The sequence below is a fragment of the Oryctolagus cuniculus genome, chromosome 12 (assembly GCF_051225735.1).
Source record: "Oryctolagus cuniculus isolate XC-2025 breed Fujian yellow rabbit chromosome 12, ASM5122573v1, whole genome shotgun sequence".
NCBI lineage: Eukaryota > Metazoa > Chordata > Mammalia > Lagomorpha > Leporidae > Oryctolagus > Oryctolagus cuniculus.
This window is the reverse complement of record NC_142878.1, coordinates 104921582-104948671: the sequence shown is the minus strand read 5'-3', so window position 1 is coordinate 104948671 and position 27090 is coordinate 104921582. Positions and strand designations below refer to the sequence as shown.

Genomic DNA, 27090 nt, shown 5'->3' with positions numbered 1-27090 from the left:
CTTCCAGCTCAGGCCCAGTCGGGTCTGCCACGAAGCCTCTGTGGAGCTGGGTACTGAAGGGAGCTCCAGCAGCCCGGCCCAGAATGAGCTGGTGGCCCCAGGGGTCCAGACAAGGCCACCGTGAGAGTTCAATAAAACATCCAGGGGCCCCCATTCCCAGCGCTCCAAATGAGGAGCAACACACTGGGTGGAGAGAGGAACTTGGTACAAATCCCCTGGCCTTGGCCTCGGCTTCCTCTTCTGTAAAGTGGGGACAGTGACACCCACAGAGTGGTAAGAAACGGATATGCAGATAGACGGAAGGTAGCTGTCCCGTATCCCTGGCTCCATGTGCTCAGCGGAAGGACTGAGCGGAGCAACACTGCCGTCCCGTCCCCTGCTCCCCTACGTGTCCTCGGCCCTGCTGGCGAGTTTCGCTGAAGCAGCGGATTCTGCGTAAGAAGCCCGTCCTGGGCCGGCGCCGCAGCTCACTAGGCTAATCCTCCACCTGCGGCACCGGCACACCGGGTTCTAGTCCTGGTCGGGGCGCCAGATTCTGTCCCGGTTGCCCCTCTTCCAGGCCAGCTCTCTGCTGTGGCCCGGGAGTGCAGTGGAGGATGGCCCAGGTGCTTGGGCCCTGCACCCCATGGGAGACCAGGAGGAAGCACCTGGCTCCTGGCTTCGGATCGGTGCAGCTCCGGCCGTAGCGGCCATTTGGGGGGAGAACCAACAGAAGGAAGACTTTTCTCTCTGTCTCTCTCTCTTCACTGTCTATAACTCTACCTGTCAAAAAATAAATAAATAAATAAAAAAGAAGCCCGTCCTGAGCTGTGTGCTGCACCCCCAGCCCCTGCCGCTGGCCAGAGTGCCTGCAGAGGTCCAGCTGGCCTGCAGGGTGCTGGAGGGTGGGAATGTGGGCTGGCTGCAGGAAGGTGGAATCAGGAGACTACATCAAAGCCACACCCACCAGCTCATCACCAACCAGTGATCTCCTGGCCTGCCTTGATCCACCTCTGTGTCTGTCTCACAGGTGGTTCTGAGCTCCCAGGGTGAAGGGAGTGATATCCAGTGGCTCTGGGGCCCAGACACGCTGGGGAAAGCCTGCATATTCCCCGGGGCTGGGGTCCTGCCACCACATCCGGCAGGACTCCCCACCTGCAGGGCCACTTGTGCCCTGCAGAAATCAACCTGCGCAAGCGAGCCAGCCTCGGGCAGCCAGGCACGGGGTCTCCCATGCAAGGACACACATCCTGAGAGAATTGAGCAAGTGTCTGGGGCTTCATTTCCACCTGTCCTGGCCTTTGTGGACACACGGGCTCCAGTGAGCTGCTCTAGCATTCTCCTCGTCAACCTGTGAGGGAGGGGAGAAAGCAGGACTACGCAGGGCACCTTGGAACCCTCGCACACAGGCCTCCGCCAGACCTCTGGGGAGGGGGAGCTGGGAGGGGCCCTGAAGGTGTCCTGCCGTGAAGCCAGGGGACCCGGGCCCTGCACCTCCACACTGAGCAGGTGCAGGCTGCTACCCAGCAACTGCAACCTTGGGCAGGATGGCATCTGTAACCAAGGGCAACAGCAGGAGCAGGGAGGACCTCGTCTCCAAGCTGCTGGCAGCCGGGGGAAAGCACCCCTGATCTTCAAAGAGGACTCGGGAGGTGCCTCCTCGTCCTCCTCCCAATCTCATCTCTCTCTTAGGTCGGTCTGTGCTGTGCTCGAAGCCAAGAACCAGAGCTGACAAATCCAGACACGAAGTCATCGCAGGCCACACGCTCCGATCTGGGAGAGCCGTGTCCAACCACCTCTACATCACGGTTTAGAGGAACGTTGTGCATGCTGCGGGCCAGCAGTCTCTGTGCCTCTCAGCTGTGCACTGACAGTAAGGCTGGGTCAACACAATGGTCCTTTTGTCTGAAGCCTTCACAGTCCCCAGAGCAGTGACCACGTGTGACAAGCACAGAAGCAGTGGGTGGGACAAGGACCCACATGCAGAAAGTGTATTTTGGGAAGTGACCTTGAGAGTCAGGAGCAGAGGCTGGGAAGGTCAGCTTAAGGACAAATGACCCATCTGTCTGGCCACCACCATGGGAACTGAGGCTGGATGCTCCCGGCCTGGTGTCAGGAGAACACATCTCAGGACTGCCGGCCCAGGGGCTGGAAAAGCCGCAAATGCACCCACTGGCTTGCAACCTGCACCAATCAACTGCTGCAACGCCCTCGAGTGGCCAGGCTTGCACACACACCGGGTGGGCGCCTCTCCTCACCTGCACAGCTGCCCACCGTGGACTCGCCTGGAGGCAACAGTTTGCTGCGCCAACAACTAGCGGAATGGAGGGGCAGTACAAGAGGCGTCTGCCACGCAGCCCGACGCGGGATTTACCGACAGCGTGTCCTTTACCTCGCCAGCACCGCTGTCCACATGCACGCTGCGTGAGGCAGACAGGCACAGAGCAGGTGCTTTGCTACAGGGGATCTGCAGCTGTAGAGTGCTGTGTCATCATCCTTCCCTGCCGCCATGTCGAGCAAGTGAAGGTCCCGTCAAGATTTGTGCAAACGTCTGCCAATAGAAGCACTCGCACCTGGCAGAACCAGACACCCGGGTGTTACGCTTGGGCTGGAGGAGGGCGGCAACAGGGCCATCAGGAGACGCTCACGCACACACGGGGGGTCTGGCAGCAGCAGACTCTTCTAGTCTGGTGGGGGCAAGCACGCAGCCAGACACCTGTATGCGCAGGTATGCGCCTCAAGTGCAAACTAGACTCCATTTATCCTTAAAGGACCCTGGCCGAGAGGGCTGAGAGTCGGGGGCCAGGGGACCCCCAGGCGGTACTTCCGGATGGCAGGAGCTGAGTGGAGGTTGGCAAGTGGCACCGGAGCTCCTCCCCCAACCACAAAGCAGCTCGAAGAAAATAAGGTGCGTGTTTGGCCCCAGAGGACACTAATGGCTGGCTTTGCTTTTTTTTATTTTTAAGATTTATGTATTTATTTTAAAGGCAGAGATAGAGAGGCAGAGGCAGAGGCAGAGAGAGAGAGAGAGAGGTCTTCCATCCATTGGTTCACTCCCCAAATGGCCACAACAGCCAGAGCTGCGCCGATCCGAAGCCAGGAGCCAGGCACTTCATCCAGGTCTCCCACGCGGCTGCAGGGGCCCAAGGACCTGGGCCATCTTCCACTGCTTTCCCAGGCCATAGCAGAGAGCTGGATCGGAAGTAGAGCAGCGGGGACCCGAACAGGTACCCGTATGGGATGCCGGCACCGCAGGCAGGAGGCTGCACCTGCTGTGCCACAGCACCGGCCCCCCAGCTTTGCTCTTTTCCTCAACCTTCAGATCCTTCAGGGCCCAAAGAAAGGACACGGAGCATGGACAGTGAAATGGCCCACCAAGGCCTCTCCGTACTGGGGAGCTGGGACTGGACGGGCACAGAGGATGGAAACAAGCATAAAATGGGATGAGAAGACAGACTTAAAAATTTTTATTTATTTATTTGAGAGAGAGCTCTCATCCACTGATCCCCTCCCTACAGCCCTGCGATGGATGACAGTGGGCCAGGCCAAAGCTGGGAACTCCATCCAGGTTTCCCATGTGGGTGGCAGGGACCCAACTACTTAAGTCAGCACTGCTACTTCCAAGGTTCTGTATTGGCAGGGAGCTGGAATCAGAAACCACGTACCAAACTCAGGTACTCTGACACTTTTTTTTTTGAGAGTCAAACTCTTTTTTTAAATATTTTTTTGAAAGGCTGAGTTACAGAGAAAGAGGGAGAGAGAGCTTCCATCCCCAAGTGGCTGCAACAGCCAGGGATGGGCCAGCCAAAGCCAGGAGCTTCTTTCGGGTCCCCATCGTGGGTGGCAGGGCCTGGGAACTTGGCCATCTTCTGCTGCTTCCCCAGGTGCATTAGCAGGGAGCTGGATTGGAAGTGGAGCGGCTGGGACTTGAACCGCTGCCCATACATGATGCCGGCATGGCAGGCAGCAGTTTAACCCACCACACTGCAGCACCAGTCTCCCTGCTCCTCCAATCCTCCCTCAATATGGGTCTTTTATTATTATTATTATTATTATTATTATTAGACAGGTAGAGTTATAGACAGTGAGAGAGAGAGACAGAAAGATCTTCCTTCAGTTGGTTTACTCCCCAAATGGCCGCTACGGCTGGCACTGCGCCGACCCGAAGCCAGAAGTCAGGTGCTTCCTCCTGGTCTCCCATGGGGTGCAGGGCCCAAGCACCTGGGCCATCCTCCACTGCCTTCCCGGGCCACAGCAGAGAGCTGGACTGGAAGAGGAGCAACCGGGACAGAATCCGGTGCCCATATGGGATGCTGGCGCCGCAGGCAGAAGATTAACCAAGTGAGCCACGGTGCTGGCTGACTGATAATTTTAAATAGTGGAAAACAGGGGCTGGCGCTGTGTGCAGTGGGTTAAACCAATGCCTTCAACACCAGCATCCCATATGGGCACCTATTCAAGTCCCAGCTGCTCTGCTTCCGATCCAGCTCTCTGCTAATGGCCTGGAAAAGGCAGCGGAAGATGACCTTAGTCCTTGTGCCCATGCCACTCATGTTGGTGACCCAGAAGAAGCTCCTGGTTCCTGGCTTCGGCCTGGCCCAGCCCTGGCCATGAGGCCATTTGAGGAGAGAAGCAGTGGACGGAAGATTTCTTCCTCTCCTTGTCTCTCTGTAACTCTGCCTTTCAAATAAATAAATATATCTTTTTAAGAATTAGTGGGCAATGAATAAAGTAAAAAGAAAACGACATTTGCAAAGAGGCACGGGAGCAGATTACGGGCACCGCGTGGCAGCCGTCCACGCAGCTCGCTGACTTCCGTGCCTGGCTCCTGTGTTTTGAGTCTTTCAGCAAAATGAACCGCTGCTTGCTTTCTCCTTTTATGGCCTGGCTCCCCTCAGAGCACATGCTCACATTCGCTTTCTACGCGACGCTGTTCTTGCTGCAGTTCTTATGCGATCTGACAGACACACACGAGCCTTCCACAGCGAATGTTCCCATCTCCCATGCTCTTTGGGGCACGTGGAAGTCCCCTCCCCTTGCACTCACACACAGACCCCAGCTGAGGCGCACACAGTCCTGACTACGAACACAACACTGTTCTGGCTTCTCATCGTACCCGACACACGGTAACTCGCAAGTCGGTCAGGAACACCGCTGGCTTCTGTGTGCTGCATTTGTTTGTTAAAAAACCCCGAGCTCCCTCAGCTGGAAGGAATGCCAAGGCAGACAGATAATGCACGTTTTAAATTTATTTTCATTTTCATTCAAAAGACAGATACACATGAGAGAGAGATAGAAAGAGATCTTCCATCCATTCACTCACACCCCAAATGCCCGCTAGCCCAAATCCAAGAACCCAGAACTTACTCTAGGTCTCCCACGTGGGTGGCAGAAACCCAACTCCTTGAACCATCACCTGCTGCCCCCCACAACATAGTAGCAGGAAGCTGTTTTGGAAGTGGAGGAGCCAGGACTTGAACCAGGCACTCACACATGGGAGGCAGGTGCCCCAAGCTGTATCTTAACTCTTGCACCAAATGCCCATCCCAAATAACGCTTTTGTTTTAAGACTTATTTATTTATTTGAAAGTCAGAGTTATGCAAAGAGAGAAGGAGAGGCAGAGGGAGAGAGAGGTCTTCCATCCACTGGTTCACTCCCCAAATGGCCACAACGGCCAGAGCTGCACCAATCCAAAGCCAGGAGCCAGGAACTTCTTCCGGTTCTTCCACATGGCTACAGGGCCCAAGGACTTAGGTCATCTTCCACTGCTTTCCCAGGACATAGCAGAGCTGGACTGGAAGTGGCGCAGCTGGGACTTGAACCGGCACCCATATTTGATGCTGGCATTGCAGGCAGTGGCTTTACCCACTACACCACAGCGCCGGCCCCAGTTATGCATTTTTAAACTAAAGTTTTCAGCACTGCCAAATCATTTGGCCAATCCAAGCATCCAAATTTTCTACCAGATGCACTGGGAGAGTGGAAAAAAACGAACTTCACGGGCAACAATTTGAAATTCACTTTTAGAAGCCTCAATCACGCCTAATTCTAAATCTGTCACTATGGTTTGGGATGCAGACGAAATGTATTGTCTTTTGCAAATTCTCTAGTCATTACCACACTTACCACGAAAACAAGTGGGTAAGTTCTAGAATGTTTGGACCTAGCAGGAGAATGCATTACATATATTGGATACAAAACAAAAAAGTAGGGACAGTTATGAGTGTGATCCATTGGCCAGAGTGAAGTCTGAATGAGGTTTTCTATGTCAGATTTACCAGCAAATGCAAGAAAGTATCGTTGTTGACACTGGAATCCCTAACCTACAGTCCACACTGGAGAAATTCTGCGTCAGCAAGTATCTTTGGTTCAGAATGTCACTGAGCTTCTGGTTGTTTTATTATTATTATTATTATTATTCTCTGACAAAGAGCATTTTTAAGGCAAGCACGGCAGTGTGTGGAAGGAGCAGTAGTGCAATACTGACTGGTCTGGCAACTATCTTACGTACAACTGAAAACACACCGGCCCCTTTTCCAGAACTTGGCTTTCTATCCCTCTTACATGATTTTTTTTCTTTCTAATTTGTGTATTTGAAAGGCAGAAACAAAGAGAGAGAGAGAAATATCTTCTATCCTCGGCTTAGCTCCACAAACGCCCACAGTAGCCAGGGCTGGGCCAGCAGTAGTCGGGAATCGGGAACTCAGTCTGGGTCTCCTGCGTGCCTGGCAAGACCCAGGTAGCTGAGCCAGCGCCTGCTGCTCCCCAGCGTGCACATAGCAGGGAGCTGGAGTCCAGGGTGGAGCCGGGACTCACTCTCCAATACGGCATGTGGGCAGCCCATGAGGCGGCTAAACTGCTGCACCAATGCCTGTCCCGTGCCTTTTCCCAATGCGAATTGTGATACTGAGGATTTTGGCTTTCAGGATCCCAACATCTGTGTTATTAATCTTTCAGGACTGTGATTTTTTGAGATTTTACATTTTGGGGACCTTTTTTTTTTGAGAGGCAGAGACAGAGAGTGCTCCTACCCTCTGGTTCAGTACTCCTCAAATGCCTGCAACCCCTGGGGCTGGATCAGTCCTAAGCCAGAAGCCAGGAACTCAATCCAGGTCTCCCTCACGGGTGGCAGGGCCCCAGCTCCTTAGCTCTCACTTGCTGTTGTCCAGGATCTGTATTGGCAGGAGCCTGGACTGGGAGCAGAGGAGCCAGGAATGAACCAGGCTCTCCTATATGGGATGGGGGAGTCCGAAGCAGCGGCTTAATTGACTTAACTACTGCACCAAATGCTCATCCCAGCGAGTTTTAAATTTTTATTTAATTCTCATCTAAAACAGCCACTATACACATGATCACCACACTGGACAATGCAACTCAGAAGCCTGTTACCTAAAGTGGGAGCAGGGCCGGCACCATGGCTCACTTGGTTAATCCTCCGCCTGCAGCACTGGCCTCCCATATGGGCGCCGGGTTCTAGTCCCAGTTGCTCCTTTTCCAGTCCAGCTCTCTGCTGTGGTCTGGGAAGGTGGAGGATGGCCCAAGTGCTTGGGCCCCTGCACCCGCATGGGAGACTAGGAGAAAGTACCTGGCTCCTGGCTTCGGATAAGTGCAGCACCAGCCATAGCGGCCATTTGGGGAATGAATCAACAGAAGAAAGACCTTTCTCTCTGTCTCTTTCTCTCTCACTGTCTATAACTCTACCTGTCAAATAAAAAAAATCATAAAAAAAATAAATAAAGTGGGAGCAAACCAGCAACACGCCATGGCTGCTGACTCAGCGTCCACATGCTAACGAGATCCCCAGGGAATGCACCTGCCGGTAAAGCTTGGTGCTCGCTTTCTGGAATATCCTGGTGCCTACTGGGATCTTCCATTCCTGAACCATCCACTGTTTACATAATTCTCACCTTCAGTTATATAAGGCTAATTCTTACCTAGCAAACAGGATCCTGATGTAAGTGGCACCGTTGGTCTAGAAGGCATAAAAGGTGTGTGTGAGTGCATGTGCCTGTGCGTGTGTGTGTGTGTGTGTCAGCCTAACACAGAGAGAGGAAGGAAAGTTGTAGCCAGGTTGAAAAGTGCCCTATATGTAAGCTAAGGATCTGGGTCTCATAGTTTGGGCAAGATATATAACCATCAAAAGCTGTTAATTAAGCAGGTAGGTGGCCTGACCTGAGTTGTGTTATGAAGACAGTGCATGGAGGGTGCCCTGGAGGAGGTGGCCACACAGAAAGCCAGCCAGTCTCTACTGTGCACCGTTTCTTACATTAGCTACACCTGTGTAGAGCAGGACTGATCTGTAGACTTGAGCCACAGCAAACATTTAGGATCTCCAGCCAGCCAGGTATCTGTTCTCCATGACCAACATCCATGCTACGCTAACCCAGAACAGGCACCCCTAGGCTCATGGAGGACTTTAAACCACAAAGTCATAGTTAATGGCACTAGGAGCCATTCATGGCTAATCCAATTCTGGTGACTAGGATCTGGGCCTAGTGGGGTCCTTCGGTCATGGCGGGGCGGGGTGCTCTTGGAAGGCAGTTCTCAGGAGAGGGTTGGTTATCACAGCTCGAGTTGAGGGATGGCCACTCTCTGCTTCCTGGCTCACCCTGGGACCCCTCCTCTGCTCAACTCCACCGCTGCCATCAGTCACCCTCACAGAGGCCAAACCAAGGGGCCTGCTGATCTTGGACTGGGAACCTCCAGAACCGTCAGCCAAATCAAACCTCTCTTCTTTAACAAGACAGTGACTAACTTGGTAAAGAAGAGAGGTTTGATTTGGCTGACGGTTCTGGAGGTTCGCAGTCCAAGATCAGCAGGCCCCTTGGTTTGGCCTTGTAGGAACCAATAGCTGACTAACACAGGCCAGAGCAGCAAGCACGTGTTGCAATTCATTCTTGAGGGGATGATGTCTCTACCCGCCATCGCCAGTGGTGAACTCAGGGCTCTGAGTCGCCACAGAAACAATGGGTTTCTTCGAAAGCATACTTCCTAAACATACCATGTTATACTTATAGTCTAAATAAGACCTTCCTGGGACACGTAATAACCAAAACAGTGAAGCACAATCAGATGTCTTCCTCATTACTGGTGTGGCCTGCTGTCCCAGTGAGCCACCAACAGGAAAATGAAAAACAGCTGCACCTGGTGGCGGGCAGAAGGGAGAGACAGAAAGGAGAAAAGTGGGGGCCCTACACAGGGCTTCTGCTGTTTCGTTTGCAAACCTTTTGGTATTTACTGAGAGGCCAGACCCTGGCCTGCGGGGAGGTCTGACAGGGAAAGACCCGAAAGGATGAGACCTGGTGTTTCAGAGGGGACAGGGTGGTGGTGATGAACTTATTAATTTTTAGTCCAGGTTCTTGTCCCCTGCAGAGACAGAAATGCTAAGTAGAGGGGCCAGCGCTGTGGCGTAGCGAGTAAAGATGCCACCTGCACTGCTGGCATCCCACTGGGGCACTGGTTCGAGTCCCGGCTGCTCCACTTCCAATCCAGCTCTCTGCTGTGGCCTGGGAAAGCAGTAGAAGATGGCCCAAGTCCTTGGATCCCTGCACCTGTGTGGGAGACCTGGAAGAAGCTCCTGGCTCCTGGCTTCAGACTGGTGCAGCTCCGGCCATTGTGGCCATCTGGGGAGTGAACCAGTAGATGGAAGACCTCTCTCTCTCTCTCTCTCTCTCTCTCTCTTTCTTTCTCTCTCTCTGCCTCTGCCTCTCTGTAACTCTGCCTTTCAAATAAAATAAATAAATCTTAAAAAAAAGAAAAAAGAAAGGTACACTAAGCACAGACTGTTATTATGTGCAAACAGGAGCGGAGGTTTTTAGGCAGTGCGGGGATAGGCATATATTCACGCCCAAGTGTAGGCAGCCCCACACAGAGACATACACAACATGAATGGGCCAAGGAGTTGTCCATAAACTAGGGAGGAAGGAGAAACTGAAAATGGTACCTGTGACTGAGAAGGTCTGGCCAAGAATACGGGGGTGGATAGTGGGAAAGTTCTGACCAAGCGCAGGAAAGACGGGGCGGTACCTCTGAGCGAGGTCTAAGGTAGAATGAGAGCTTGCTCTCGTCTTCTGCCTCTTTTCACCCCATCTGCACCTGGTTCCAGATGCAACAAATGCATCATGGGAAGGTGGGCATTTTGATTGACAAGTGGGAAGGTACACAGGGGTGGCTCTGACTTCCAGTTCAGCAGACCTAACTAGCTGCTTGCCTATCCCGTATCCACAGGGTTCTTAAAGGCACCCTGCTCTTAGAGGACCTCTTAACTCAAACACAAACAATAAACCCAAGAATCAAGATAACAGGCCCAACCACAGCACTCAGAATGCAATGAGGCAGGTGCTGGGACCCAGAGGAACCAGAAAGACAGATGGGTCATAGCAGGCCAGCACCAGCTAGAGGGCAGACACACACAGCCGGCAGCATGGGGGGTGGGAGCACCTACTGAGGAAGTCTACACCCAAGGCCCCAGCAGAGTGTCTTGGTGGAGTGACCCGGGAACCTGTTTCTTGCCAGGGGGATGATTCCTAGAACAGTGGTGTCCACACAGGGTGGCACGCCCCACAGAGCAGACAGTACCGTCCATTGTCCACCGGGGTTTGGGAGAAGAATTATCATGTCTATCTTAGCGCAAAAGAATTGGACATCCATGCATATGCGGGGCCTTTGAGAAGTTCATGGAACAGCACCGTATGGAAAAACCACGCCTAGATTTCACACTGCTTGGCACCAAAACAGACTGACCTTGGAGCTCCATTTTCCGTGAGCCTTCTGACGTGCCCTCATGCACACTATATCATACAGATGCCCTGTTAGCCCAAATGACATTTTAAAAGTGTTTTTACATTTGCGCATAAAACAGCAAATCATATCCCATGGTCCAGGGACTAGAGGATCTGCATTTTCAATGAGACACTTCTGAATGTACTCAATTAACTCATTTTAAAAAGTTATCCAACACCCATGCTAAGGACGAGAAGCTTGGTGCTGGTGCTCCTGCTCCCCGGCGCTCACGTTTGGCGGAGGGGACAGGATGACGACTAGTCCTGAGTATGCAGGACAGCAGCATCAGGAGGAGGGTCACCACGCCGGCCTGGAGCATGGAGAACTTCACAGAACAGGGGACGCGGGAGCTGAGACTTGCAGCAGGAGAAACGGGAGCTCTGCCAGTGAACCAAGGAAGACAGGACATCTCAGACCGGCAAACAGAGGCCGCCTGCCAAGTGCCAAGGGCAGCAGACACGTGCAGGGCCCAGCGAGTAGTGCAGGGGCAGCACGCAAGAACAGGAAGAGAAGGGGCTAGAAAAAGCCGGTGGGAGACTCCTTTCTAACACAACCTCTGGTCATTACTCCAGGGGCTCGGGGCAGCCCCCAAAGGGTTCCAATCAGGGGCATGCTATGGCCAGACTTGGGTCTTTCTTTTCTTCTTTTTTTTTAAGATTTATTTATTTTTATGTGAAAGGCAGAGTTAAAGAGAAAGAGAGGGAGAGACAGACAGATCATCCACTGGCTCACTCCCCAAATGGCCGCAACAGCCAGAACTGGGCCAGACCAAAGCCAGGAGCTTCTTCCGGGTATCCTACATGGGTGCAGGGGCCCAAACACTCGGGCCATCTTCCACTGCTTTCCCAGGTGCATCAGCTGGGAGCTGGATAGGAAGTGGAGCAGCCGGGACTCGAACCAGGGCTGGTGGTGCAGGCAGGGGCTTAGCCGGCTGCATCACAGTTCCTGCCCCCAGACTTGCATCTTTCTATATATATATTTTTTTTTTTAAATTTTTTTGACAGGCAGAGTTAGACAGTGAGAGAGACAGAGATAAAGGTCTTCCTTTTTCCATTGTTCACCTTCCAAGTGGCCGCTATGGCTGGCACGTTGTTCCGATCCAAAGCAGGGAGCCAGGTGCTTCTCCTGGTCTCCCATGGGGTGCAGGGCCCAAGGACTTGGGCCATCCTCCACTGCACTCCCTGGCCACAGCAGAGAGCTGGCCTGGAAGAGGGGCAACGGGGACAGAATCCGGTGCCCCGACCGGGACTAGAACCCGGGGTGCTGGCGCCGCAGGCAGAGGATTAGCCTAGTGAGCCTCGGCGCCGGCCAGACTTGCATCTTTCAAGATCACTGTGATTACAGTGTGAACGGAAGTTAGAGGCCAAGGAAGCCAAGGACTCTTGCCTGGCTCAGCTGGGCAAGGATGAGGGGCAGGCCAGAGGGTAGCAGGATGAGGGAAAGGGTAGGAGGGATGTGAGAGGCAGCCCAGAGGCAAGATCAACAGGACCTGCCCACGGGCCAGACGCCAGGTGAGGACTGAGGCACACTGGGGAAGGCTCCTGGCTTGCTGATGACCACATCTTCCCCTGACCAAAGGGCCACTCCCTGGCTCCCTGGCTCCCTGGCTGTGAGCCATCTGCCAACGTCCTCCCCACCTGACCCCGTCCCCAGCAAATATTTCCAAAGCAGATCTCACGAGGAAACAGGAATCAGTCCTAACTTGGAAGAGATCAGATCTCAAATTCCAAAGGGGCTGGCACAGGGAACAGCAGCAATGGGAATGGACCAATTGAATGGAAGTATTTAAACCACAAAAGGCTGTCTTCCATTCGGATCTACCTAAAAAGCCCATGAGAGTATGGAAAGCCAAGACACTGTGGCAAAAATTGACCTAAATGAAAGATCTCTGTGAGTGAGATCCCAGTGGAAAGAACGGGCCATCAAAAGAAGAGGTACCTTTCTCTGAAGGGAGGAGAGAACTTCCATTTTGACTCTGGCCTTGTCTAAATGATGTCAGAGTTTGTGAACTCAAGAGGCTTCCGTAGCCTTGGCAGCTCATGACAAGAGCCTCGGGTGATTACTGACGTCATAAATAAGAGTGTCAATTGTTAATTCAACAACCAGAATCACTGTGCACTTACTCCCCATGTAGGAGCTCTGTCCTTAATGTGCTGTACTATGCGAATTAACGGTAAAACTTGTCTTCAAACAGTACTTTATACTTTGTGCGTCTGTGTGGGTGCAAACTGTTGAAATCTTTACTTAGTATATACTAAGTTGATCTTCTGTATATAAAGGTAATTAAAAATGAATCTTGATGAAGAATGGGGTGGGAGAGGGAGTAGGAGATGGGATGGTTTGCGGGTGGGAGGGTGGTTATGGGGCAAAAAACCATTATAATCCAAAAGTTGTACTTTGGAAATTTATATTTATTAAATAAAAGTTTTCTAACAACAACAACAAAAAAAGGCTGCCTTCCTGGTTCCACCAAAAGCTACAAGAGTGTTGCACATAGGCCGGCGCCGCAGCTCACTAGCCTAATCCTCCGCCTGCGGCGCCGGCACACCGGGTTCTAGTCCCGGTCGGGGTGCTGGATTCTGTCCCAGTTGCCCCTCTTCCAGGCCAGCTCTCTGCTGTGGCCCGGGAGTGCAGTGGAGGATGGCCCAGGTGCTTGGGCCCTGCACCCCATGGGAGACCAGGAGAAGCACCTGGTTCCTGGCTTTGGATCAGCACGGTGCGCCAGCCACAGCATACCGGCCGCAGCAGCCATAGGAGGGTGAACCAATGGAAAAAAGGAAGACCTTTCTCTCTGTCTCTCTCTCTCTCACTGTCCACTCTGCCTGTCAAAAAAAAAAAAAAAAAAGAAAGTGTTGCACATAAACTTCAGGGCCAGCAGCTGAAGCCGTGATGAAGTGCAATAATACTCTGTACTCAAAGCCAACGGCAACAAGTGAAGGAAGACAGTCCTGTCTCTACACACGGGCAGGGGACTGGCTGGGCGCACACCCCCTCGGAGCTCACTCCCCCTCTCACTCTGGGTCGGGGCACAGTTCCTCTAAACACTTAACTTACACTGCAAAGCAGACAGATCAACCCATCACAGTAACACCAACATGGTAAGCTGAAAATCATACGGTGAGAACCTCCATGTTAACTAATATTCCTCTACTCTTTTTAAAAGATTTATTTATTTGAGAGGCAGCGTTACAGAGACACAGAGAGAGGGAGACACAGAGAGAGGTCTTCCAACCGCTGGTTCACTCCCCAAATGGCTGCCATGGCTGGAGCCGGGCCAATCTGAAGCCCAGGAGCTTCTTCCGGGCCTCCCACGTGGGTACAAGGGCCCAAAGACTTGAGCCACCTTCCTCTGCTCTCCCAGGCATATTAGCAGGGAATTGGTTCAGAAGTGGAGCAGCCAGGACTCAAACCGGCACCCATACAGGATGCCAGAGCTGCAGGCAGAGCTTAACCTCTACACCACAATGCCGGCAATATTCCACTATTCTGAACATTCCACACTTGTGGTATTTTTAAAAAACTGAATGAGACTTTCTGTTATTTATTTATTTATTTATTTATGAGGCAGAGAGACAGGGAAAGAGAAAGGGGGGCTGGGGGGCTCTCTCACTCCTCACACGCCTGCAACAGCCAGGGTTGGGGCAGAGCCAGTGTGAGGAGCCAAGAACTCAACCCAGGTCTCCCACTTGGGTAGCAGGGACCCAAGCCCTTGAGCCGTCACCCACTGCGTCCCAGGGTCTGCAGCAGCGGGAAGTATTCAGGAACCAGGGATGGGTATCAAACCCAGGCACTCTGAAGTGCGAGGCACACGCCTTAACCACGAGGCCAAACGCCTGCCCACACTGGGGATTTCTGAAGACAGGGACTTAATTAAAAGCCACAACCTGTATCTTCCTTCCTGCAAGGACTCGCTTGATTCTGGTACGAAGCACGGGTGATTCTGCTTGGTCGTCAGGGCGCGAGGGAAGCGGCCGCGTCCACGTACAGCACCTCGTCGACGCTCACGTCTGTGTCGTCCACGGGCACCTGGGGGCAGATCTGCTCTCTGAAGGCCAGGGCGATGGTGTAGGGCTTTGCCCCCTGCTGCTGCAGGCAGCGCTGCAGGTAGGTGTCGTAGTAGCCCCTGCCCCTCCCCAGCCGGTTGCCGTTCCTGTCGAACCCGAGGCCCGGCATGAAGATGAGGTCGAGGCCCCCTGTGGGAAAGAGGAAGGCGTTTCAGAGGGGTCACGGTTTCTGGAGGGGGGCTGGAGGGGGTGGTCTTCTGTTTCTGATGACATCCAGTCTTTTCTCTGATTGCCAAAGGAACACCAGGGTACTTCCAAAAGTTCACAAAGGAAAAGCGGAATTCAGAGGTGACTTCTATAAATAAATCTATTTATTTTGGTGCCAAAAGACTTTGACATCCACACACAGAGCAGTCTTTGGAAAGTTCATGGAAAATGGGTATTATGAAAAAACTATGCAGAGATTTCAAAAAATTTTTTGCACCAAAACATTTACCTTCTAATTTATTCTTTGACATTTTAAACATTTATTTATGTCGTTTGTTTGAAAAGCAGAGAGACAGAGAGAGCTATCGTCTATCTACTGGTTCACCCAAATGCTTGTAACAGTTAAGTCTGGGCCAGGCTGAAGGCAGGAGCAGCAGGGAACTCCACCCAGGTCTCCTATGGGTGGCAGGGACCCAGGTACGTGAGCCGTCATCTGCTGCCTCCCAGGGCGCACATTAGCAGGAAGCTGGGATCAGAAGTGGTGCTGGCACTCAAACCCAGGCACTCGGACACAGGACGCAGGCATTCCGAGAGGCACCTTAACCTCCCTGCCAACTCCCCCCTTAACTCCGTGAAGTACCCTCATGTATGATCGCTGTAGGAAATCCACAGAGCACAGAGCTGGACCAAGAAGGAAACAGCTCAACAGCTCCGTAAGTCCTTCACCCATCCTCCCGGCTGTACAAAAAGCCACATTCCCATGTCTTGGCCACACCTGGTTAAAAACCCCGCAGACAGGATCTAAGCACTTTTCTCCAAGCTCTGTGCACTTGTCAGATTTGGAACCAGTGCCCCAGGGTGAGGACAGCAGGAGGAGTAGGAGAAGATTCTAGAAGGAGCCAGAAAGGACAGAGCTGTCCTCCATGTCCGCGAGCAGGAGACGAAGAGCTGTCGGGGGGGGGCGGGCTGCCTCTGCATGTCCTCCCACGCGAGCACGGCCTCTGACCTACCCAGGGACAGCCCAGAGACATGGCTGGCATCCTACGCTGGGATCTCTGGCTGGAACCTCCCATGTGGGTAGTGCAGGATCAGACCTGGCTGGAGTATCATCGGGACACACAGACTCCTGGAGTTCAAGTGGAGGGCAGGGTCTCAGTCTGCATGACCCAGCCACAGTGGGGGCTGTGCGGGGACCCCCACAGATCTCGTGAGGCTCATGAGGCCCAGGCAAAGTCCTCAGCCTGGGCAAGGAGCAGGTCCAACCAGGTGGTCTGCCCTGCGGCCTCCTCAGCCTGTCCTAGGGACGTGCACAGGGTGACCCACAGCTCCGCCGCGGACTAACCCCAGCCGCAGCACTGCTGGCACATCCCTCCACGGTCGGAAGCCAAGGCCTCTCTGGAACAGGGTGTCAGGAGCGGAGATGCGCCGACTGCCAGCGAGGCTGGCCCCTGCTGTCAGCAGCTGCTCTGGCTACCTGCGGCACTGCAGGATGAACTCAGCTCCCAGCACACACCTGTCAGCCCTGCCTGCCAACACCCAGCAGCGCGATGCAAGCTCAGAGTACAGTCACGACCTTCCCAGGCAAACCCCTGCGTCCATTCCAATCCCAGCTTGCGGAAGGGCCGGGCACTGACCTTGGCCTTCTCTCTCAGCCCCTGTCCAGCTCATCTGCCCCTCGTGGATGGACAGCGGCCGGGGCACTTGGACTTGCTCCTTTCTGATGCCAGCATGTCCTCAGCCTTGAAACTCCGTGCTGCCTCCTCCCTCCCCCAGGACACTCCCACGCCTTCTCTGGGCCCCTGCCTCTCCACAGTGTGGTAAGGTGCTAACCTGCCGGAGCTGGCCTGCAGCTCACCGAAGATGCCCACTCCCGATGCAAGGCAGCCGTCTTCGCCAATGCAGAGGCTACAGGCGGCAGGGACTTCCACAGAAGAAGGGCATTTCCAGCTGGGTGGTCAGAGACGGACCCGTGGGGAACCCTGACTCGGCCTGCAGCTTCCAGCTGTGTCCGAGCTACATCTGAGCCCATCGCAGAAAACAGAGGAAAGTGGCAGGAGTGACGAGAAGAGGATGGAGAGGGAGCAATTTATTTGCTGGGGCAGAAGACGCAGGCTGAAAGTAGCAGATGTGGGGTTGCCTTGTACCCCACTGGCGGCATTGCCAAGTGTGGCACCAAGCTGGTTCCTTGGAGAATTAAAGACAGAACCACCGTGGGATCCAGCAATCCCACGTGGGACTCGGGGTCTCCAACAGACGTCTGCACTTCCTGATCAGTGCGGCGTTCATAGTTCACGGGGACCAAGAGGTAGGAACAGTCTAAGCATCCACCACGCAATGAACAGATACAGTGCGGGACCCGCACACAACGGAATGTCATTCAGGCATAAACAAGAAGCCAATTCCACAACAGGTGATGATACGAATGGTCCTGGAGGACGTTATGCTACGTGAAAGAAACCAGACCTGAGAACCCAAGCGCTCTGTGGCTCCGGTTCTGTGAGGTACCCAGAGTGGGAGGCCCTGCGGAAACAGAAAGCAGGACGACGGGGGCTGGGGGCTGGAGGAAGCGGGGAGCGGCGAGCTGCCGTCGGACGCGGACGCCTGCATCTCGTGGCGTGGATGATTTTAGGGGAGCTGCTGAAGGACGCCACACACCGCTGCGTATGACACGCACGACACCTACACTGGACGACACTTCACCCTACATGTCTAACTCTTAGGAGGGTGCATCTCATACTGAGTGCCATTTACTGCAGTGAAAACTGAAACAAATAGGCAAAGAGACCAAAAGGAGAAGCCAGGAGGACCGGCAGGATTTCCACCAAGGCCAATATGCAAGAAAGAACAGACAGACTTCTGGCTCGTCCACCTTCAGGCGCTTTGACAAGGATCAAGGAAAGAAACACAGAAAGGTTAAAAAAAAAAAAAAAAGCGTCCTCAAGTCCCTGAGTGAGAATTAATCTCACCCCCTCTGTTCTTCTCACTCCTGTCCTTTGATCACTGCACTCGCTCAAGTCCATCCTGCACTACGCTGGTTCTATAAGTCTGTCTACTCCGCCCGATGGCACATTTTCTTGAGGACCATAATTTCTTCCAAGTCATCCTTCATGCTTGAGTTTTAATAGAGTCCTAGGCCAAAGGAGCCTCGCCCGGCAAGTGCATCACCTGCGGAGGGCATCAATCCTAGCGTGACGTCCCCCGCTTTAACAACTCCCAGGCATGTACGTTTGGATCAAACTTACCTGGGCTGGGAAACTTATTATGGCCAAGAAAATGAAAACTGCTTGCTCTACGCTGTTAAGGAAGGGAGAGAATGGCCTTTGGAAGGCTCGGGAACGGCCTTTCATAAGTGGAGCCCTGCACTCTACTGGGGGGGTTCAGACAGGACTTCAACCACGGCGCCCTTCAACATGGCCCTGGGCACCTCCTGCTTCTAGTACTGCGTGAGCCACGTGTTTTGCTGACACACATAACATGTTCCTTGCTTGACTTTATGGCATCTGTTGTCACCCTTGAAGTCCATCCTGTGCCTTGCCACTCTCATCCCCCACCAACACACACACACATGCACACCCTCCTGACACGATGCTGGATGCACCCTCTCCCCAAAGGGGAAGAATCCTTGGGACCTGGAAATCCTAGCTTCCGTTGCACGTGCTGGTCCCACCCTGGGCCCTGCTCACTAACCAGATCAATCCTAGTCTCACCCAAACACATCACGGGGTCAAAGCTCGGCAGAGGCAATCGGAGAGGAACCCTGGTCATGCTCCTGGCATGGCTCTGCTTGCCAGTCGCCAATTGTCCTCATGAACCGAGGACAGTGACATCAGCACAGGGACAGAAAGGTCCAACCCAGTCTGATTTTGCAGCATCCAACAGTGCCAGCTACATCGGGGTTCGCAACCTGGTGTACAGGGAGGGTCCTCTGCAAGTCCCAAGATTGTTCTGTGGCCATGGTTTGTCGAGTGTTTTTCTCCAGGCCCTGCTACTTTCCCACGCCATCTCACACCCCAAAGTGGCAAGGCTGACCTTTCTTTGGAAAACTCACTCAGTGCATACACTCTGGTCACCTGCGCCTTGTCTTTTCACTGATGCTGGCTCCAGAACAGCAGCGCCCTCTAGAGGCCGTCTGGTATGGTAATTAGAGGCAAGGACTCTGGGGCTTTTTTTGTTTTTCCCCCTGAATTTTCATTTATTTTCACCTTATTTGAAAGGCAGAGTGAGAGAAAGAGGGAGAATCTCCCATCCACTGGCTCACTTCCCCAAATGTCTGCAACAGCTGGGGCTGAGCCAGGCTAAAGACAGGAGCCTGGAACTCAATCTGAGTGGGTGGGAGGGAGCCAAGCACATCAGCCCTCCCCTGGGGCCTCCCAGGGTACACATCAGCAGGAAGCTGGCTCAGAGGCAGAGTAGGAACCTGCACCAGCAAGTCCGGTATTGGGTGTGGGTGTCCTGAGCATCATCTCATCTGCTGTACCTAAGCTGGGTCTGAACCCCAGGCCTCGTAGCCGTGCGGACAAGGGCAAGCACTAGCCAACCTGTGCTTCAGTCTTCTCATCCGCAAAATGGAACTAGTCATGCAAATCAGATAAAACATACGAGCCCCTCAGCAAAGTTCCTGTGAATGATAATAATAATTATAATAGCTTTTCTTTTCTTAAAAAATAGATATCAGGCACTACTCCTTGAACAAGAAGTGGAGTCTCTTTAGTATTTCAATGATTTTTTTCATTTATTTTTATTGCTTTCTTCATTTGAGAAACAGAAAGAGAGAGGAAGGACTCCTGTGCACTGGTTCTGCCAGGACTGGGCTGGCCAAAGCCAGGAGCTAGGAACTGGGAACTCAGTGCAGGTGTCCCTCGTGGGGGACAGGGACCCCACTACTGAAGGCATCCCCTCTGCCTCCCGGGGTGTGCACCAGCCGGAAGGTGAGAGGGAGCCAGAGCCAAGCATCAGACACGGTTACTGACAGGCATCTCAACCCAAACACCCCTGCCTTCCAAGGGTTTTTACTGCCAGCCTTTATAATCTCATCTCAGAACTGGCTGTTCCATGCTTTCTGAGGCTACACTGCAGCCAAAAAAAAAAAAAAGTAGCAAGACAACCAAAGCAGGGTGAGTTACAGAGTGGGAGTCAGCAGGTTCTACCTACAAAGGGCCAGCAGGTAAGTAAGTGAGGCTTTCTAGCCACAGATCTGTTAGAACAACTTCACCCTGCCAAGGGCTGTGTGTGAAAGCAGCCGCAGGCGGCATCTAAATGAACGAGTCAGGAACTGAGAAAAACAGCGAGAGGGTCGGGCCTCCGCAGGCCCTCGTTCGCAGAATGCAAGGGTACGTGGAGAGGTTTGTGGGAAGTGGAATTGAAAGCTACGTTTATTTGGTGCCTGTCGCCCTGCAGGAGCGGGCTTGCACGGAAAGTGGGCCCATCCCAAAGACACCGCCCACAAGTCCGACTGGGACACTCGGGCTTCCCCACGGCGGGGTCGCAGTGCGCAGCGGACAGCAGCCTGTCTCCCAGGCTCTCAGCCTCGGCTGTGGTCGGCTTACTCTCCCCCTGCTCACCCGCTTCCACATGAGACGTGTACCCTGGGCTGGGGGTGCTACCCCCCGAGGCCGCCCCTCACCCGAAGGCTCTTTCTCATGAACTGTCCCCTAGTGCAAAAAACTGAAATCCATGCATTTTTTCCCCTAATGTGCAAATTCCCCTAATTCTGTGAATTTTATAAAGAATGCTTGCATGCATGGATTTCAAAATGTTTCTGGCCAAAATTATAATCTTTTAATTCCACTGAACACAAACTTATCTGAAGTCCCCTTGTAGGAGGGAAGAGTTCCAAGGACAGAGGAGAAAGCGTGTCCAGCGTGGCAGAATGGACAAGTGAGTTAAGGACAGATAACAACATGCACTAGCCTTGGCGACTCGGGAATCCCCCAGCCAGGAAGATCTCAGTGGGGAGGGGCGCACAAGTGCTGGGCGGGCACTGAGCAAAAACAACTAACAGGAAACAGGCCTTGGAAGAAAACCAGGAGAGACGCTCTGGTTCCCACAGTGCCTTTACTTATTCCAGGCTCTGAGACTCAGGTGGCCTTCCCAAAACATCCTTTTTAATGTTTTTTATATAAAAATCTTTACTTTGCTTTCCTTTTTTTTTTTCCTCTAAGGTTTATTTATTTATTTGAAAGCCAGAGTTACAGAGAGATCTTGCATTGTCTGGCTCACTCCCCAAATGGCCACAATGGCCGGGGCTGGGCCAGGATGAAGCTGGGAACTTCTTTTGCCTATGTGGGTACAGGCGCCCAAACACTTGTGCCATCCTCTGCTGCTTTTCCTAGGCCATTAGCAGAGGGCTGGATCAGAAGTAGAGCAGCCGGGACTGGAACCAGCATACATGTGGGGTGCCTGCCTCGCAGGCAGCAGCTTTGCCCACTACGCCACAATGCTAGGCCCCCAAAACCTCCTTTTTAATGCGGGCAGGTGAGCTACAGCTGGGCCACTGGCCTCTTAGGACGCCCTGAGCTCCGACTCCCCAGGAGTCGTCAGTGCAGCCGGCTCTGCCCTGAGCCTGAAGAGGGGGCTGAGAGGACAGGCACAGAGCCCAGGACGCGTGCAGGGCCACCCGCTCTGCTTTCAGCAGGGCCATCCTGACACTTCTGCTTCCCCTCCTTCTGAACCCGCGCTCACGGCCCTGTCTCCCACAGACTGCCTGCAGGGCTTCGTGACCGGCGCCTCCTCCTGTCACCCCTCTGTGCCAGGCCACCGTTCTCTGCTCGCTGTCCTGAATGTCATCCCTCTGCTTAGCCCGCATCCCGGGGCTCCTGGTCCCTAAAGGGCCAAAAGTACAGCCCTCACGCTGCCGCCCCCTGGCTCAGGAGCTTCAGCCAATCACGACCTCTCAAAACATGTAAATTCCCCTCACCCGGCATGCGGAGCCCACTCCACTCCGACCCCGTGGGCTCCCCACGCCACCTGCCATGACGTGGCGGCAATCCTGGGAAATGGATCCATTCCTTGTCCCACAAGCCAGCCTGGCGATTACCCACCCTGCACCACTGCTCCTGCTGTGCTGTTCGCCAAGGCCCTGCACATTTTCATCAACTCATGTAATCAGAGCGGTCACAGTATCACACAGTATCACACACCTCTGCTAAGCCTCCGAGTCCTTCCTGCCCACACAAGGCCATGTGACCAGCTCCTACCCTGCGCCATGAGGACGCCCGGAATCGTTGGGACTCCTTCTGGGAACAGAGAGATGCTGAGCTTGGCTCTTTTCCCAGGAACCAAAGAATCAGAGCAGGGTTAAGCTGTGCTCAGGACAACCACGTCCCTCATTGCAGAGCCAGTTCAAATCCTGTTTACTCAGCTCCCAATCCTGCTTCCTGCTAATGCAGTCCTGGGAGGCAGTGGATGGGGGCTCAAGTGGAAACTTAGACCAAGTTCTAGGCTCCTGGCTTTGGCCTGGTCCAGCCCTGTTGCAGGTATTTGGGAAATAAACTAAGGAAAATCTCTCCCTTGCTTTTTTTTTAAGATTTATTTATTTATTTGAAAGTCAGTTACACAGAGAGAAGGAGAGGCAGAGAGAGAGTGTGAGAGAGAGAGAGAGAGAGAATGAGAGAGAGAGAGAGAGGTCTTCCATCTGCTGGTTCACTCCCCAATTGGCTGCAACTGCTGGAGCTGTGCCGATCTGAAGCCAGGAGACAGGAGCTTCCTCTGGGTCTCCCATGAGGGTGCAGGGGCCCAAGGACTTGGGCCATCTTCTACTGCTTTCCCAGACCATAACAAAGAGCTGGATGGGAAGAGGAGCAGCTGGGTCTTGAACCAGCGCCCGTATGCGATACCAGCGCTTTAGGCCAGGGCATTAACCCACTGCGCCGCTGCACCACAGAGCTGGCCCCTCTCTTGTTCTTTCACTATCTCTTGCTCTATCTTTCAAATAGACGAAAATAGATGAAAATAAAATAAATAATTTAAAAATCAAATCTCTTTTTATGGTTTTTTTTTTTTTTTTTTTGGCAGGTAGAGTTATAGACAGTGAGAGACAAAGACAGAGAGAAAGGTCTTCCCTCCATTTTTTCACCCCCCTAAATGGCTACTATGGCTGGAACTGTGCCAATCCGAAGCCAGGAGCCAGGTGCCTCTCCCTGGTCTCCCATGCTGATGCAGGACCCAAGCACTTGGGCCATCCTCCACTGCCTTTCCGGGCCACAGCAGAGAGCTGGACTGGAAGAGGAGCAACCAGGACTAGAACCTGATGCCCATAGGGGATCCCAGTGCTGCAGGTGGAGGATTAACCAAGTGAGCCACAGCACCGGCCCCTCTTTTTATGTTTAAAAAATAAGAGTAAAGGTTGTGGGTGGCCCCTGACTGTATTTATCTGAGTTTCCTGGCTGTCACCTGCTCCGCCCACACCATGAGACACCTACCTCTAACAAAGTCCACCTTCTAGAAGAGAAAGGGTGAACAGTCAGCCGCCCAGGACCTCCTTCCTGGTGAAGCAGGAGAGGGGATGACGATCCCGTTTCACAGATGAAGAAACGGACCCAGAGAGGCCAGACGACTCCCTGTGGTCATTCAGCTCCTAACAGAACAGGGCTTGCTCTCTCAGCGGGAGGAGAGGCCACACTCCTGGCTGCCCCTTGTGCCACCAGATACAAGTGGGGTTCAGAAGGAAACATAAAGGCCTCCGAGGGTTTAACTGCACAGGGTCCTTGACAGGCTGCCAGGGTCAGAATCCCAGCATGCCTTCCCCTGAAGTCTGCAGTGGACAAGCTTGCGGTGACGTAAAGCGTCTCTAAGCCATGGACCAAACGCCAGCTTTCTCAACTGCCGCCTGCCTGCTCCTTAGGTCTAGCAGCTGATGATGGAGACGCAGGCATCCCATCCAATGTGCTTCCAAGACACGAGCGGGCTGGATCCCTGAAATAAAACTCACAGCCTGTAATTCATGTTCACTCTTGTGGCAGAATGCTCAAAAATCAATACATATGCTTTGAACTCATTTTGGTTGCCTTCAAAAGAACAGATTGAAGTATGAGCCCCTTGCATCACTCTTCATAGCGAGACAGTACAGGGCACACTCTGTAATAAACTAAAGCGCTGATGTGACTGCAGTAATAAAATATGCTCCACTCCTGATCCTATAGAAAAATCGGGTTCCTAAAATATGTATTTCTTGCGAACCTGTTCTGCACTTAAGGAACAGTCAACTCAGCCGCCTTCTATAGGCTGCAAATTTTTTTTAATTACATCATAAATGCACCTTCCGCTGTCACAACAAAGTTAAGCCACTGGGGAATCTCCATGTAGACTCAAGAGCACTGCGGTGGGAACCATCTACCCAAGACACAATGATCATGTGACCAATTCTCCACTGTGATTATGAAATCCTTTCTTTTTAACCCAGGCACCAGTGTTTGCATCAGGGAACTGGGACTGTATTCATCCAAGAACACAAGGGACATGGACCCAACGCCATGTAAAACGGCCTTCGGGGCTGATGTGGTGGCACAGGACATCAAGCTGCCACCTGCAATGACAGCATCTCACTGGAGCCCTGGTTCAAGTCCTGGCTGCCCCACTTCTGATCCAGCTCCCTGCTAACGTGCCTGGGAAAAGCAGTGGAAGATGGCCCAAGTACCTGGGCTCGGGCCACCCATGTGGGAGACCTGGACCGAGTTCCAGGCTCCTGGCTCAGCCTGGCTCAGTCCATGCCATTGCAGCCATTTGGGGAGTAAATCAATGAGAGAAGATTCTCTCTCAATCTCTCTCTCTCTCCCTCTCCCTCTCTCTCTATAACTCTACCCTTTGAATAAATAAATCTTTAAAAGACAACTACAACAAAAAGGACCTGACAGGCCATTCTGCTGATAGTTAGTGGGGTATTCTCTAGAGCACAGGGCAACCTCTGCGTGCCTCATATTTAAAACCTAAAGCTTCCTGCTACTGCTCACCCTGGGAGGCAGCAGGCAATGGCTCAAGTACTTGGGTCCCTGCCACCCACGTGGCAGACCTGGGTTGAGTTCTGGGTTCCTGGCTTCAGCGTGGCCCAGCTCTGAGTGTTGTGGGCATATAGGAAGTGAACCGGTGGATGGGAGATCTCTCTCTGTCTCTCTGCCTTTCAAATAAGAATAAATGAATAAACATTGTCTTAAAAATGTAAAACCTAACTGTATTATGAGTTCAAAGCTTTGCTAACTCTATGAATGGGTACTAGTGGTTTGCTCCAAACTGTAGTGTATATGATGTTTTAATGAGGGTGACAGGAATATTAGACTCTTGTGGGTTACCCTGAAAGCAAAGAATAAACTTGAACCATAGTTGGGGGCTCTGCTGACGAGGTGCCCGCCCACAGCATCCACCCCCACCTAAGCCAGGGCCTGGAACACTCCAAGGGCAGCAGGACAGAGTGGTACAAGGGTGGACTGGAAAGGCCAGTCACCCTTCCTCCCATGGCACAGGGACACCCCGCAGCGTGTGTCAGGAGACTTGCATGAGACACTGTACATGTTCACGATGGTCTTCTACAGGGCTTAAATTTTTTTACCAAGGTGTAGAGAACCAAACTTTAAAAAATATCCTTTCTTAGGCCGGCGCCGCGGCTCACTAGGCTAATCCTCCGCCTGCGGCGCCGGCACACCGGGTTCTAGTCCCGGTCGGGGCACCGGATTCTGTCCCGGTTGCCCCTCTTCCAGGCCAGCTCTCTGCTGTGGCCAGGGAGTGCAGTGGAGGATGGCCCAAGTGCTTGGGCCCTGCACCCCATGGGAGACCAGGAGAAGCACCTGGCTCCTGCCTTCGGATCAGCGTGGTGCGCCGGCCGCAGCGTGCCGGCCGTGGCGGCCATTGGAGGGTGAACCAACAGCAAAAGGAAGACCTTTCTCTCTGTCTCTCTCTCACTGTCCACTCTGCCTGTCAAAATAAATAAATAAATAAATAAAAATCTCAGCTCTTCTTCAGACGGGAATAACAATTTCATCCACTTTATAGAATGACTCAATACAGCAGGGGCATACACACTCTGGTGCCTGTGACACACTAGGGACATGAATCATGCCTATGTTCTTTGTGTTGACTCTGAAGGTTAGCTCTTTCTGCATCTCCACGCTAACACCCCAACACAGCAATGCGGATATCCTATCAGCCCAAACCACCCCAGGCGGGGTGTCTAGCTCTCTACTGCCACCTGCTGTCGGCTGCAAATGCACAGGTGGGAGTCATCCACAAGGGAGCCGTGGGCAGGGCGGGAGCCACCACCGCTCTCCGAGCCCTGTGGCCTGGGAACAGCTGGGACAGAAAGACACTGTTCCCTGCACCAGCGCTCCTCTGAGGAGCACCTGTTTACACACCGAGAACACTGGAGCTGCCCCTTCAGAGTCCCTTTCCAGTGCTTCCAGCTGAGCGCCAGGCACCAGCTAAGCCCTCAGCCTCCCCTCCCTCCGCTTCCCCTCAGTCCTATGAGAAGACAGAGCCCCCCCCACCCCCGCTTTCATGTGGGAAAACCGAGGCTCCGATGCGATCAGCCCCTCGTCACAGAACTGGTGCGTGCAGGAGTGGAGGGTGCGGCCCGGGGCTGTGGCTCCAGCAAAGTGGCAGCGCTAAGGCGGGCAGGGCAGCCCCCCCCCCCGTATCTGCCTCGGGTACATGCACAGGAGGCAGGTCAGGGCCACGGTGCAGAGCAGAAGGGGAGAGGTCCAGTGAGGGGATGACGGAAGGGCAGGCAGGGCTCACAGAAGGACACAGAGGCCCTGCAGTCCCCTGTGGCCATCACTGCCCGGGAGCCTCACCCACCCAGGCCTGCAGGTGCAGGGGGTGGGGGCAACAGCAGGGCTACGGGACCTGAAGAGCTGCGGTTTGTGGGGTGCCCCAGCTCATGCCCTCACCCTGGTGGACACCACAAAGGAGACCGTCCCTGGCACTGAGTGAGTGGCAGACAGACCATAGCCCGGAGGAGGTCGGCCAATGGGGCTGGGCAGAGACTGAAACACGGCTGTTATCAGTGGTTATGGGGAATGTGAGCTTACTTTTAATTTCTTCTTGGTGGTGTATCTTTATCACCCAAACAAGGCTACTTCCCTTTAGAAAAAGATGTATTTCCGTGAATACTCAGCGCTCTTATTTTAACTT

The 27090-nt window shown here is 53.3% G+C and overlaps 1 protein-coding gene across 13 annotated transcripts in view; it reads right to left on the bottom strand.

Moving 5' to 3' along the window:
* MTHFS (methenyltetrahydrofolate synthetase) overlaps window positions 1-27090 on the bottom strand; it is a 176031-nt gene that overhangs the window by 106908 nt on the left and 42033 nt on the right. For 5 of the 13 annotated variants that reach the window (XM_089309536.1, XM_002722962.6, XM_070054602.2 and 2 more), the window contains one exon: window positions 14294-14955. The exons of the other annotated variants lie outside the window; for them this stretch is intronic. In XM_089309536.1, the coding sequence (XP_089165662.1) occupies window positions 14764-14955 (192 nt within the window). In that variant the 3' untranslated portion in view covers window positions 14294-14763. Of the gene's footprint in view, window positions 1-14293; window positions 14956-27090 lie in introns of those variants that run through there. 13 annotated transcript variants of the gene reach the window in all.